Source organism: Mesoplodon densirostris, chromosome 2, assembly GCF_025265405.1.
Source record: "Mesoplodon densirostris isolate mMesDen1 chromosome 2, mMesDen1 primary haplotype, whole genome shotgun sequence".
Lineage (NCBI taxonomy): Eukaryota > Metazoa > Chordata > Mammalia > Artiodactyla > Ziphiidae > Mesoplodon > Mesoplodon densirostris.
Window position 1 is genome coordinate 59543400 of NC_082662.1, and position 15820 is coordinate 59559219.

A 15820-nucleotide genomic window follows, 5' to 3' on the forward strand; every position below is an offset into this window, starting at 1 on the left:
GAATGCTGATGATTGAGGGATCTAATTGAGATAAGAGAAATTCCTGAACTAGTTCCTCTTGTTGATCATTATTTCCTAATTTTGTCCTCTTATTTACTAAAAATAGTATACCACTGTTTGTTTGTAATTCCAATTTCTATGCTTTGTTTTCTTCTACCATCCACTAGAACATTACCATTTAGACAAGAATTTCTTCTGTGATCTAGGAACTTTATTTGCTTCTTGTTATCCAAATTTTGCTGTATAAACAATATTTTATGAGGTGCTTAATTTTTACTTGACAAGTTTAACAAATCATCCAATGGTGTTACAGTATTTATTTTATGGACTTTGAGTATATTTTTTGAAGGCTTTGAGCAATATTTGAGAGGTGAGGCACTCAATTTGCTTATTGGTTTTACTGTAGAAAACATTTTTTCAAATTTGCCAGTTTTAGCACTCATTTCTTGAATAACAGTTTTATCAAGGAAACCCACAGATCTTCTTGTTAGGCTGGAAAAAGTCTGTGAAAAGTTATAGAGTTTATTCCAAGATATGTTTTCAAATGTGTGCTCGCTAGTTTTCTTCCTTAGTTTATCATCTATAACTCTACGGCTTACTTCAAAAGATACTGCTTGTATAGCTTTCTTCTGTGTTGTAGGCAGAGTTCTTTTGGGTTTGGAAAGAGTAATAGATTGACCTCTAGCTACAGATTTGAGCATTTCACAATTTCTTTCTAAAACAATATTTGATCTTTTATATGGGTAACCATTTCCATTTTTCATAGAATGGGGAGGAAGCCTGTTTTTTGTCAAAAGTAACATTTGTACATATCCAGTCTCATGGAAAATTATGGGATTTGTATCATTTTGTTCCTGTGGATTAAAGAAGAGAGTATTCATCATTAGTCTATTGAGGCAAGAAGGCTATAATTTTTAAAACATGAAAATAAAATCGTGAAGTATTCTAGAAATGACTACATAGAAGTTTTTAATATAAACAATAATGGTATTTAAACATATAAAAAAGATGTCCTTGTATGTGACACACTTCTTTCTCTTGACACTCTGTTGAGATGTTAGGAGTAAAATCTGAACTTTTGGCCTCCTAAAACCCTTTTTGAAATAGAGTGAGATATAAAGAAATGTTTGGTGTTGTCACTGGGAAATATGAAAGTTGGTGGGATGGAACATTGTTCTGTCATTTCTTAGGTTTCCATGTCCAGAAATAAGCAGCATACCAAAAAATGGATTGAGTCAAAAATCAAAAGAAATATAACTGATTATAAGCCAAAATTACAGTCTGAGTATCCTAATAAGTTCAGAAAATGTAAATTTTTCTTTAAAATAATTATATTCATTACTATACCCCAACATTTAGCACAATACTTAGCCCAATAAAAAGTGCTCAATATATATCTGTGGAATAAAATAGCCAAAGTAATAGACTGACTTAAAAATAGATTACTTTTATCACAGTAGTAGCAAAATCTGTATGTATGAGCTACTCACTGAACTCTTTTTCACATTTCCATTGTAAGAAAAAAAGATTAACTCCACAGAAACTCATCAAATATGAGTATTACTAGTATTTAGTTTGTAAACTTTAAGTCAATGATTTCTACTTAGATTTCTACTTTCTTTTAGAAATATAATTAATGAAGTAAGAAATTAGGATCATCTAATTGTATATTAGTGTCCTTAGTGTGAAAGGCATATTAATGCATATGATTATTGAAAAAATGACAAAAGATCTAGTTTTGCAATCCACTGGTGAGGCCCATGTTACCTATTTAGTGATAGTAGTAGAGGTTTGTCAAATTTTTGGTCTGTCTAATCAATACCTTAGGGAATTTTCCACCTTCCGAGTCAATGTACACTTAGGTAGAGGCAAAAACTCGCTTTATCAGCCTCCCTTGAGGTTAGGGCGTAGGTGTGTGACCTAGGCTCTGCCACTCAGACATACCTAAGACAGTCTTCAGTTCAGAAAAAGCAAGCATTTTGAAAAGTAGGCATTGTGAAAACTATTCTAGTGAGGATGGTGGGAGATATATCTAGCTGAAGGGCAGCACTGGCAAAGATCTTAGACACAGTGTCCCCTGCCCAGAGTCAGAGCTGTAAACTTTTATCTGTGACAACAGCATGGGCCCCAGTAGAGCAACCTGGGGCTGTAACAGGGTTAGTCCTGATTGGAGAGCTTTCAAGCCAGATTGTCTCTCCAGCATCCTAGAGACTCTGAGCTACCAGATGGCCTTTAATGACTGTATTTTCTGGTTGAAATAGTTAAAATAGATTGATAGAAAAGTGAAACATAATCCAGTCATTTAAAAAATACCATCTTTATATTTCTTTTATAATCAAGAAAATTTGATAAATCGTTCTTTATAAAGAAAAACACAAAATTTTCAGCTGGTGCAGAAGAATCCCCAGATTTGGGGTGGAGGTTCTAAAAAGAACACTAAGAATTTGTGTTGTTGTCACTTCAGAATATGAAGCCAAGAGGTAAGGAGAATTTATCAAAGATTCTGGGCACTGGAATATGACATTCCCACAAGTAGTAATAATACACATTTTTACTGAACAGTAGTAGATGTTTTTATTACCGTGTAAGAAGTTGCTGTCTTTGCTGGACTAATGTCGATTATCTTGGCATTTGGCTTTTTCAGTTCATCCTCAAAGCACAAGGGGAGCAAGCTTTTCTTTCTTACTGAATACTCATTTAATTGATCATTTCTGATGGATTTATTTTCTTTTGTACTAAAATCATTCATCTCTGGAGGAGATTTTATTCTGAAAATGAACACAAGTTCAGCATAAACGTTTATAGGGCTGATTTCAGCTTGTCTGTTCTTGTCTGCCTTTCCCATTCCTCAACATCATTACTGTTAGAGAACAAACGTATGGACACCAAGGGGGGAAAGCGGGAGCATGGGGGGGTGGGATGAATTGGGATTGACATATATGCACTAATATGTATAAAATAGATAACTAATAAGAACCTGCTGTATAGCACAGGAAACTCCACTTCACTGTACAGTAGAAACTAACACAACATTGTAAAACAGCTATACCCCAAATTTTTAAAAAATCACTACTGCTAACATCTCCCTCAAACCCTCTGCTATACTTTCAACCTGACAAGACCATCCTTTCCTGCTTGGTTTGTGGGGGAAAATAGCAAAAGCAGGGGTGGAAGCAAGACTGTAGTATGTGTGCCTCTTTGGTTTTTGAGTGGAGAGGAAGTATATTATGTAGGTTGAGGAGAACAACAGAGGAAGAGAGGTATATTTGCCACATCCTTTGTTGAGATTCTGGGATGAAAGTGCTTTTCAGGGCAGCTTCCAGCCAACACAGGGTGACCCTAGCTTTGTTATCAGGATGAAATGGTGTGGTTAGGCAGAGAGAGGATATAGTTTTTCATTCCAGATCTCCCTTGGTCCACACGTGACATGGACACTGAGATTAAGCTTGCAACAAGCTTGTCATTGCAGGGGTGCAGTGACCCATAGCAAAGGCTTGACTTGGGTGAGGTATAAATAGACAGTCTAAGAAGACATGAAGAGAGCTAAATGAGTTCTACCATACTAGTGATAGTTGAGAGTGGACCCTATCCAGGTTCAGAGAGAATAGACTATGCGTTCATGAAGCACAAATGTCAGTAGCCACAGAACATCTAGGAATGAGGTCAGCAGTACAAGGGCACTGACCAAGATCCCTGGCCAAGTACCTTTTCCTCAATGTCACGAAGTCCAGTGAGCCCCTCACTCATATACTAAGATACCATGGTAGAAAGAAACAGAAGGACTGTGTTAAACCTAAAGAGGCTGTGCATTTTTACTCCAAACAAAGTTTAAAACACAATGGATTAATATGAATTTTTTTCATTACACAGGGTTTGAGGATCTCATGAGAAGTATCAGAACTATATAAAAATAAAAAGCTACTTTTTTTTCACATCCATGTTGTAGTGTAATTAAATTTGTATCTACTATAAAAATGCAATTGCATTCTCTCCATTCATTTTTCATTGTCTTCCTCTCCATTTGACTGTGAACTTGCAGCAGATAGAGCATGTGCTCAAGGTCTGAATGTGACCTTGTGTCACATGTGTATGAACTTGTCTGAATGTGAATGTGACTAGCTGAGCAGTCTTAGAACAGTCATTGGATTGTAGTATGGGCCTAGATGGCCATAATAAGCCAGAATAAGTTCATTCTGGTCTACAAGAAAATAAAAGGCAGAATTCTTCTTCTTAGAAACATCTTTGAACAAAATAAAATTAAAAATTTTAAATAAATTACTTTTATTAACTTAATCTTCTAAGTGACCAACAAAATCAAATGATCCCCTAGGTTTTTTTTTTTCAGTTTGAGATGAAATTATAAAAGATTTTCATAAAAGACACATACATATTATGGTATTTAGAAAATACTTTATATAAAATATTTTTCAATGTAAAATAACATGGAAAGTACTTGGTATTCTGCTTGATCTGTAGTAGCTATTCAGTAAAAACTTCTTAAGTGAACAAGATAGAACTGGAAAAGACTGATATCAAGGATCTAATGTTTGGCTAACATAAAACTGGTCTTGTTGAAGAGAGGCATTCCCAAATTTGCAAATCTCTCTAAAATGTAAAGTCATTATTAGCCAGTAGGAAGCCTCAGATGGTTAAACACTTGGTATGGAGAGAGGTCAGTTAGCACATGCCAGACAGACTTTGCCACCTGGCATGAATAAAGTGTCCAAGGCAGAACTCTTCCAAATATGCCTGCTGGCCACTCCAGCATTACTCTACTTTCTTAAACATGTTCCCAGACACACATGCTGTTGGCAATAAATTCAGTTTTTTTCTTGTCCTCAAGTAGTTTGTATCCTAGTGCAATGTTTCCCAACCTTTTCCACATAATGACAGACATATTAGTTAATAGTCTTTGTTCAGTACACTGAGATAAACACTTGAGAACACTTGTAGCCTGGGTACCATGGGGCCAACTCCGCAGTTTTGAAGGCTGAAGGATCAACATTTCAGCACACCTATAAACCTCTCTGAGCACAAAATTACCACAGTTTATTGGTTAGGAAGCTCTGTTCTAGAGAGAGGAAATAGTCAAAAACCAAACAAACCAACCAACAAAACATATATATAAAATAATTTCAACTACTTGTAAGTATTACAGAAAAATATAAATATGATACTTCATCTAGGGTGGCTATGGGAGACCTCTCTCAGGAGGGGATATTTGAGCTGAAATCTGAGAAAGGGAAGTAGGCATCCAGGTGATAGAACTGGGGGAATAGCAAGTGTAAAGGTCTGAGTATGAAACCAGCTTGGAATGCTCACTGGAAGGCCAGTGTTGCTGTAGTGTAGGGATTAGGAGAGTGGAGTAAGATGAGATGAGACAAGTGTCAGGGGCCAAAACATATAAGGGCACATGTAGAACAGCCCACAACTGCTATCAAGGAACATTTCAGAGAAAATGTGACATCTGAGTAGAACTTAAAGGATAATGCAGTAAACAGAGGGTTGCCTACTTAAGAGTCTTTTTCCCCCCTTTTTTGTTAACAGAACTCTGATCCTATTCATTTTTCTCCAAGCAACCCTGTCCTCCAAGGGAGGCTGAGCGCCTTCCTAAATCAAGAGAATGAATCTGGAATAATCTAAGCCTGTGCTTTTCAAAATGTGAGCTACAACCCATCAATTTAGACAATAAATCAATTTAGCATCTCCTGACCAACATTTAAAAAAGTAGAATAGAATACAGTGTGTCAAATAGATCCTTAGTAACAATTGTTCAAAATACTGCAATCAATTTCAACTAACAGAAAGACAAATAATTAGGGGTCTATGAATCTGAATCTTCTGTTCCACAGGTAGATAGATTGATAGATAGATATATATAGATATCAATCATTGTGATATAAAAAGTATTTCATATTGTGGGTTGCGTTAAAAGCTGTTAATGATTTACTGGGTTTTAGATATGAGTGTATGAAGCTATTCTAGCCAAGAAGACAACAGGGGAGGTCTGCTGGATGGCTTTGGGGAGCATTTCCCTCATTCTAACAAAAAGGGTCAAAGAGGGACTTCCCTGGTCGTCCAGTGATAAAGAATCTGCCTCACAATGTAGGGGACACAGGTTCCACCCCTGGTCAGGGAACTAAGATTCCACATGCCACGGTGCAACTAAGCCCATGCACCACAGCTACTGAGCTTGCACACTTCGACTAGAGCCCATGTGCTGCAAACTACACAGCCCTTGTTCCCTGGAGCCTGTGCACCACAACTAGAGAGAGAAAACCTGCACGTCACAACTAGAGAGAAGTCCGCGCACAACAAGGAAGAGCCTGCACGCCGCAACAAAAGATCTTACATGCCTCAATGAAGATCCCACGTTCCAACTAAGACACCACACAGCCAAAAATAATAAATAAAATAAATCCTTAAAAGAAAAAAAGGGTCAAAGAGCTTTTCTCCTTTTCAGTGGGTGCTGTTACCAGTTATCTTGAATAGTGGTCACCATCTTGTACAGCAAGGCTAGGAGGACAAGCTAGTTGCTGAGACAGTAGAAGCAAGTTGAGGAAAGATGGAGAAGCTGGATATTTGATGGCATCATTAAACCCCTGAATTAACCTGGAGCTGCCTTACTGATGGACTTCTTGTTATTTGAGATTATAAATATCTTTTTTGTCTAAATCATATGTAGTTAGTTTTCTTTTAATTGCAGCTAAAAGTGTCCCAACTATTTAAGATGAATAGGAATCTATCAGGAGAAGTATGTTCTGAGCATAAAGAACAGAGTGGGTCAATCACACAGTAGTTGGAACAGACTGTTTGTTGTGATTAGACTCAGTATAAGCAAAGGACAGAATAGATGACTGGAAAGATATTATATGCCATACTAAGGAATCTAAGCTTTACCATTTTTGTTATAGAGTCTTCAGATGTTATTAAGTAGTGAAATAATGTGGTAATATGATTAATATTCCTTGGTTAAAGATTTTCTTAATGCCTATATCTTAAAGTTAGATGCAGTTAATTTTCAGTTATTTCAATATAAACACACAATGTGTATACCTGTAAATAGAGTCTTTTTCATTCTTATAAGCATTAGACTGAATGCTGGGTACAGGAGAAAAGATTGTAGAACCCAATGTTCTTCTACATTGTTGTTGTCTATGCTGTGAATACAGTTCATGGAAGGGCTTAACATGTTCCGCCTAAACATAAAGAAAAGAGCAAACTATCTTAGAAATTATTTTTTCCATGTCTATATTGATAAATAATTTGTACTTGATTATTCATATTTGGAATAGCTAATCATGATAACTAATAGCTGACTAGATCTTTAAATAATTTCAAATATAATGCTTATTTAATCCTCAAAAAAAAGCCCTATGAAATAGATGTTATTACCACTTCATAGATGAGGGAACAAATCTACAGAAATTTTAAAATTTGCCTATGCTCACACATTTTACTAACTTTTATTTTCTTTGTCTCTAAAACTTAGCCATTATTTTCATATAAAATGTATTTCTCCAAATGCAGAGAAAGTCTAAAGTTTAAATACTAAGGAAAAAAAGCCCTCTTGGTTTAAACAGAAACTTTACTGTCTCATACACAGAGCAGGTACAGCAGAATAGTTCTGAGTAAAGGGGGAGAAACTGGAAAAAAGTGATCCAGCTTTACTTAGTGTCTCAGATTGTCTCTGTATATTTCTATTTAAATATAATCATTTAGATACCCAAAATAAACATACATATGTAAGTATAAACTGCATAACTTGTGACTGTCCATCAACCAAACAAAAAAATATTTGTTTAGTACCTACAATATTTTTTCACACTAGGCACAGAATATATTTCATTCTGGATAATATAAGATAAAAAATTTAAATATGACAAAAATCCAGGCCATAAAGAATTCACATTCTAAATATATATGATTAGCATGTATGAATCATTGGCAAATAATATAAGATAATATCACTAAGAACCAAACCAATCAATACAATCTTTAAATGAGAAGGAGTTTAGAAGAGAGGGCTGGAATAGACAGGAAACATTTCATCAGTGAGGAAGAACTTAATGCTGGGATTTGGAGATAAGGAAATATCAGGAGAGGCCAACAACATACGTCCAGGGTATTCATAAGACAGTCAACAGCATGTTCAAAGCCAGGTGAGGCAGGGGAGCATTTATCATTTGTAGTGTATAAAGGTTAAGTTTCAATAGTCAAGAAGGATGGTTGTGAGAGGGATAGACTATCGATGTCTTCAGAGTCAAACAGATAAACTTTAACGTAAAGAAAAATGGCCAAAATTGACTTAAGGGGAAGTAGAAAATTTGAGCATACCAGTAATTCTTAAAAGAAATGTAAAGAAGTTTCAAATAACTACCTTTAAACAAGTAACCCAGCCCAAATAGATTTATACATAGGTTCTTTCAAATTTTTATGCAACAAACAATTCTTATGCAATATAATGTCAGTTAAATTAAAAAATAAATAACAACAAAGACTTTTCAGTTCTTTTTATAGTTGACATAGTCTTGACACCAAAGTCTGAAAAGATAATGCACCAGCAGAAGCCTACAAGCTAATTTCACATATGACTTCAGGTGATTTCACAAATTCAAAATAAAATACTACTCAAGGGCTTCCCTGGTGGCGCAGTAGTTGAGAGTCCACCTGCCGATGCAGGGGACACGGGTTCGTGCCCCGGTCCGGGAAGATTCCACATGTTGCGGAGCGGCTAGGCCCGTGAGCCATGGCTGCTGAGCCTGCGTGCGCGTCCGGAGCCTGTGCTCCGCAACAGGAGAGGCCACAACAGTGAGAGGCCCGTGTATCGAAAAAAAAAAAAAAAAAAAAAATACTACTTAACGTTATACTAATGGAACAATTTGTAATGGCCAAACAAAATTATCAAGAAATTAAAAGCTCCTAATAGTTCTAAGTTATTATAATTTATCTCCCAATAGATCAAAGGAGAAAAATAATGTAATTATTTTAATAGCTGTAATATTTAAAATACATTTGATAAATTCAGTAACCATCATTGATAAGAACTGTAATAAAACTAGAGAGAATACTTTCTTAATATGATAAAGAATATCTTAGCAAAATTTAAAAAATTATACCCATATAAAACCAATAACTAATATTATGGTTAATGACAATACACTAGTGTGTGGCATGACAATAGGGACACCTATCAACACTGTTATTTATAGGTGTTTAGGAAATATTAAGCAATGCAGTAGGAAAAAATAAAAGAAGTAGTAAAAACTCTGGAAAATTCTTATTCAGTATGGCTGAGTAAGCCTCTATCAGAGCCACTCTCAGATAAAAACTATAAACTCTAGACAAAATACTCTAGAAAACACACACACATACACACATATAAGTTGCCTGAAGGTCCTGGAGAATGAACAAAAGCAGGTGACAAAGAAAAACATTGAAACTTGGAATTACTGACTTGCATAGAGTGAAGTTTCTATTTTTATGGCTTTTAGTTTGAAGGCAGGCCAAAGTATAGGACATCTAAAACTCTGATAGAAAACTTAAGTTCTTTCTGGCCAGAAGAACCAGAGGAAAAAGTTCAGGATGACCAGAACTTCTGGGAAATGAGAAGGGAATGATAGAAAGAAGAGTGCCAAAGATGATAGCCCCATCTTTAATGTATAAACCCTGTCCAAGTCTCTTGCTGACCCATGAATGATGCACGTTTAGGGAAAACTGCAAGCAGCCCAGCTAAGGATATAACAACTGAACTGAAATTTGAGCTGCTGCTGTAGAGACAGAGTATATTTTGAGCGCAACCAAGTTAGCTGACTGCTAAAACAGTAACATCATTACTCTTTGTAGGAATATAACAGACTCTGGAGTCTCCACATTATAACAGTTGTGGTGTCCAGGATAAATCCAACTTAACATACAAAGACCAGGAAAATGAAACCTAGTCTCAACAGAGAAGGCTATCAATCAAAGCCAACCTTGAAATGACCCAGATGTTGGAATTATCAGATTTTATGGCAGCTATTATAATTATGCTCAATGAAAAAAGTAAAATATGTTCACAGTGAATGAAAAAAAAGGAAATCTTAGAGAAGTAGAAACTATTTTTAAAAATGGAAATTCTAGAACCAAAAATATATAATACCTGAAGTAAAAAAATTCACTGTTTGACTTTAAAACAGAATGGAGACATCAGAGCAAAGAGTCAGGGAACTTTAATACAGAACAATAGAAGTTACCCAATATGAAAAAAGAGAGGAGAAATTTTTTTTTTAGAGGGATTCAGAGACATATGTGTCCCTGTGAGAAAACAATAATGAAAAGTCTGAGCCTGCTCACTTACACTGTGATCTCAGGCCACAAGTCTCTGGACAGGAGGCTGGCTGCTGTAGGAACCCAATAAATACTTGCTGAACTCAAAAAAGAAAAAAATAAAAGTCTGATATATGTGTAACAAGAGTCCCAGAAGGACAGGAAAGGTAGCATGGGGTGGAAAATATTTAAATAAATAGTGGTCAGATGAAATATGATCTTAATTTGATGAAAGACATAAATTTATAAATTCCAGAAGCTTAATGAACCCTAAGCAGGATAATTAAGAAGAACACCATGCTTAAGCACATAATCAAATTGCTGAAAACCAAGTATGAGGAAAACATCTTTAAGTAGCCAGAGAAAAACAAGTTATACAAACAGGGGAACAATTCAAAATACCCCTGACTTCTCATCAGAAACTATGGTGGTCATAGATAGATATATATAGATATCAATGGTGTGAAGGCCAGTAGATATTGGAACATCATCAATATGCTGAAAGAAAAAACAATTATCAGCCAAAATTTTGTGTCAAGCAAAAATTTCCTTCAGAATATCCTTAAGACACTTTCAGGTAAAAGAAAACAGATAATTTGTTGCCAGCAGAACTTCACTACAAAATATACTTAAGGGAGTTCTTCAGGCTAAAGGGAAATGATACCAGATGGAAATATATCTTCAGGAAGTACTGAAGAGCATCAAATCTGGTTGTATTTGGTTGTTTTTTTACTCTGTTACTTTTTTTAAAACATATAGCAGTGTTGAAAACAAAAATTATAATATTGTACTATGGGGTTTATAGTAATACATGAAAACTATATTATGAAAGACAGGGTTAGTAAATGGATTTATACAATTTAAAGGCTTCTAAATCTTTATGTGAAATAGTACAATTTTTCTCTAAGTAGGCTTTGAAAAGTTGATGATGTATCTTTTAATCCCTAAAGATACCACTAAAAAATCCAAACACAAAGAGGTACAGCTAAAAGTCAATAAATTAAAATGAAATGTTAAAAAATATTCAAATTATCCAAAAGAAGGCAGGAAAAGAAGAACAGAGGAACAAAAAAATGGAGAGACAAACAACCCCCCCAATATCAGTCTTAAAATCATTCATATCAAAAATTACATTAAATATTAATGGACTAAACATTCCAATTAAAAGAAATTCTCAGAATAGGAAAAAAGCAAGACCCAGTTATATGCTGTTTATAAGAAATGTACTTTAAATGTAAGTTGAAAGTAAATTGTTGGAAAAATATATACTGTGTAAACAGGATGCATATGGTGGCTTTATTAATATCAGACAAAATAGACTTCAAGACATAGTATTTGCAGAGATAAAGATGATCAATTCATCAGTAAGACATAAAAGTCATAAATATGTATGTACCTGATAACAGAGTTGTAAAATACATGAAGCAAATTGACAGAATAAAATGGAGAAAGAGGCAATTTTATAATAATAGAGGTTTTAACACCCATCTCTCAGCAACTGGTAGAATAACTAGCTAAAAACTCACTAAAGATACAGATGATCTGAACAAAACTATCACCTTAACCTAATTTATAGGTATAGTTACATATGTATACATCTACAACATATAGATATATTCATATATTTATAAATATATACTTATAGAATACACCCTATAACTGCCAAATACACATTCTATTCAAGTGTACATAATACTTTCAATAAAACAAACCATATGCTGAATCTTAAAACAAGTCTCAATAAATTTAGAAAGATTGAAATCCTACAGAATATGTTCTCTAACCACAATGAAAATTAGAAATCAATAAAGTAAGATATCTAGAAAGACTCCAAATATTTGGAACTTCTACAACACACTTTTGCAGGATTCATGTTTTAAGGAAGAAATCATAGAAGAAATCAGATAATTTTTCAAACTGAATGACAGTGTAAATATAAGATATTAAAATTAATGGAATTTTAGTTAATGGCACCATCATTTTTCCAGTTTTCTGAAAAAGAAATTTGGGGATTATTATTCTAAGCACCATATCCAGTCACTTAAAAATTCTGTCAAGTTTAACTACTTAATTTCTTTTTTTTTGTCTTAAAAATGTTTTTTTATTGAGGTAACATTGGTTTATAACATTATATATGTTTCATGTGTACAGCATATATTTCTACTTCTGTATACCTTACAGTGTGCTCACCGCCAAAAATTTAGTTTCCATACATTACCACACAGTTTCTTTTTATTTTTAATAAATTTTTATTTATTTAATTTATTTATTTTTGGCTGTGTTGGGTCTTCGTTGCTGCACATGGGCTTTCTCTAGTTGCAGTGAGAGGGGGCTACTCTTAGTTGAGGTGCACAGGCTTCTCATTGCAGTGGCTTCTCTTGTTGAAGAGCATGGGCTCTAGGCGTGAAGGCTTCAGTAGTTGTGGCACGAGGGCTCAGTAGTTGTGGCTCATGGGCTTAGTTGTTCCACGACATGTGAGATCTTCACAGACTAGGGCTCAAACCCATGTCCCCTGCCTTGGCAGGTGGATTCTTAACCACTGTTCCACCAGGGAAGCCCCACCAAACAGTTTCTAACTACTTTATTTCTCTCCAATCAGTGCCCTCCACTACATTCCCATTGCTACTACTTTGGTTCGGTGCCTCACCATCTCTTACCTTGTAGATTTATGGAAAAGATATAGCAACAGATGATATATTTGTCTAAGAAGTATTTTGGTAAAAGTCAAACAAAAACTCATTGAATGAGCAAGGCCTTTCAGGAGTCAGTGTGAATATAGATGAGAGGAACTGATAAAGGTGTTAGTAGTTTTAAAGGGGAGGGGGCTTTCTGAGTCAGTGTGATGGACCATGCTGTTTACAGCCATATCTTATTGAGAGCCCTTTACAATTGTGGTAAAGGAGTAAAAAAAAGAATCAACCTATAATAGAAAGAGAACAGGTAGGGGTGTGTGTGTGCATGTGTGTCAGAGAGAGAGAAAGAGGGGGGCGGTTAGCACATGGGAGAGTTCAAACAGATTTCTGAAAGACATAAAGTTAATTGAAGCTAGTAGCATAGTAGTGGGTGGGTCACTAAAAAAAATTATGTTATCTTTCTATCTTTTGGATGAAACTGCAAGCTTAAAGTTGGCAGGTATTGAAGATGGGAATGAGAACAAAAGTTGTAAAAGAGATACGTTAACTGAAATTCTGTTATGAAATTTCTGAGCCAGTTGCCAATTCCCCCATCTCCTAGTTACCCTATCCCACATAGAGAGTTACAGGAAATTAATCCCAGGCTAAAATAAGTGGCTTTCTCTTAATAAACTTCTGCTAGTATGGGTTTGGGCTCCCCAAAGTAAAGCTCTTCACATGTTAGCATCTGGAAGGAAGGCTACCAGGCAAAATGCCTACTCTCTGCCTTCTGATCCTAAAATAAAGCTAGCTGGTTGAGAACTCTACCATATACACAGAATAGTTAGTGTTCAATTCTGGAGAGAGACTTATTTATAAAATTAATGACAGTTTCATGGAAAAATTAACCCATATCTTTATTTTTAAATATGAACAAATGAAGATTTACCAGATATGATAAAAATGAGGCCCTGTCTTAACTGACCTTATGATAACTGCTAGTACTTCTCACATTCAATAAATAATTTCCACTGTGTTGCCTGTCCAACAAATAACATATTATTTTCTCTATTATTGCCATATATAAAGTTTTGCATAATATCAGAGATGAAATCACTTTAAAATTTTATGCTTCTGAATCCTAAAATTCATTTGAATTTGGGATTTGTAGAAAAATATATAAAACTATTAGGGATAATCTGAATTTCTATTAAATAATTGTAAGCATGCAAATTAAACCTACCTCAGTTGTATCCTTAAGATAATGAAAAGGTCTAATAGATCTTGATTTTAGATATTCTTCTACTGGCTCTAAAGAAACAAATCCAAACATAAATGATATTTCTATACTGTTAGACTATTTCTAATTTAACTCAACAAACCATTTTCTCTACTTGTAAACTTTTTAGAAATGTAGTTTGTTAGAGCTAAATATATTCTAGAATAATTTGCTTTTAAAAAGAATTTCTATTAACAGAATATAACATTCAATTACTATTGTAGAATAAAGCTGTCTTTTCTTAGAAAAAAAAGATTTCTAAATAAAACAGAATCATACTTGATAGTCAAATAAATCTTCTCATTAATTCCTTTGAAAAGAGAAAGATTCCCCTCAACCTGAATCCCCCATCTCCAATTATGAGTTTTACTAATTTGGATTATCATTTAATGGATTTTTTTTTAAGTAGGTATAATGTAGGGTCAAGCATGCAGACTTTGGATGTACATAGCCTGGGACCAAAAACTACTTTTCTGTTTGTGAGTTATGTAGCTTTAGGAAAATCATTTAACCCCTCTGAGCTTTAGTTTCCCCATCTGTTAAGTGGAAATAATAGTACTTATGTAACAGATATGATGTGAGGATTAAATGAGATAATAGATGTGACAAACTTACAACTGGTATTCCTTCAATCAACAGTTATTTGTTGATCACCTGCAATGTGCCAGGCACTGGTGTTGGACTCTGGAACTGTGATTTCTGCCCAATGATGCACACATTTTATTGGATAGTACAGAAAAGAATTAAATAAAGAAACAAAGGAATGAACAATTATAAATTGAGATGCATGCCGTGACAGACATAGACAGATTTTGGTGAGGGACAGCATGAGAGGGAGGTATAATTTAGATAGGGTAGTTGCTAGGGATTGACTGTTTGTGTCTCTCTCACAATTCATATGTTGAAGCTCTAATTCTCAATGTGGTGGTTTTGGGAGCTGGACTTTGGGGAGGTAATTAGGTTTAGATGAGGTGGTAAGGGTAGAATGCCCATGATAAGAATAATGCTCTCTCCGCCATGTGAGAATAAAGTAAGAAGGTGGCTATCTGCAAACCAAGAAGAAGACTCTCAACAGAACCTAATCCTACTGATCTCAGACTTCCAGCCTCCAGAACTGTGAGAAATAAATATTTGTTGTTTAAGCCACCCAGTTTATAGTACTTTGTTATAGCAGCCTGAATAAGAGAGAAATTGGGACTGAGAGGTGGGGTGCTGCTGTAACAAATACCTAAAAATATAAAAGAACCTTTGGAACTGGATAGTGGGTAGAGGCCGAAAGAGTTGTGAGGTGGATGCTAGAAAAAGCTAATATGGCCATGAAGAGATTTTAAAGGCAATTCTGGTGAGAACTCAGAAAGAAAGAGGAGAGCCATTGAGGAAGCTTCCATTTTCACTGAGACTACATGAGTAACCATATGCAGAAATGTTGGTAGAAATACGGATGGTAAAGGCCACTCTGATGAGGTCTCAGACAGAAATGGAGAACATGCTATTGAACAATGGAGCAAAGGTGATCCTTGTTATAAAGTGGCAAAGAACTTGGCTGACTTGTGTTTGTGTTCTGGTTTTTTGTGGAAGGTAGAACTTGTGAGTGATGAAATTGGATAGTTAGCTGAGATTT

General features: G+C 35.0%; 1 protein-coding gene across 1 annotated transcript in view; it reads right to left on the reverse strand.

Moving 5' to 3' along the window:
* Positions 1–266: 266 nt before the first annotated feature.
* C2H1orf141 (chromosome 2 C1orf141 homolog) overlaps positions 267–15820 on the reverse strand; it is a 50439-nt gene continuing 34885 nt past the window's right edge. The window contains exons 4-7 of the mRNA XM_060119539.1: positions 14164–14231; positions 7057–7199; positions 2582–2735; positions 267–854 (exon numbers count right to left, since the gene is read on the reverse strand). Of these exons, the coding sequence (XP_059975522.1) occupies positions 267–854; positions 2582–2735; positions 7057–7199; positions 14164–14231 (953 nt within the window). The remainder of the gene's footprint in view (positions 855–2581; positions 2736–7056; positions 7200–14163; positions 14232–15820) is intronic.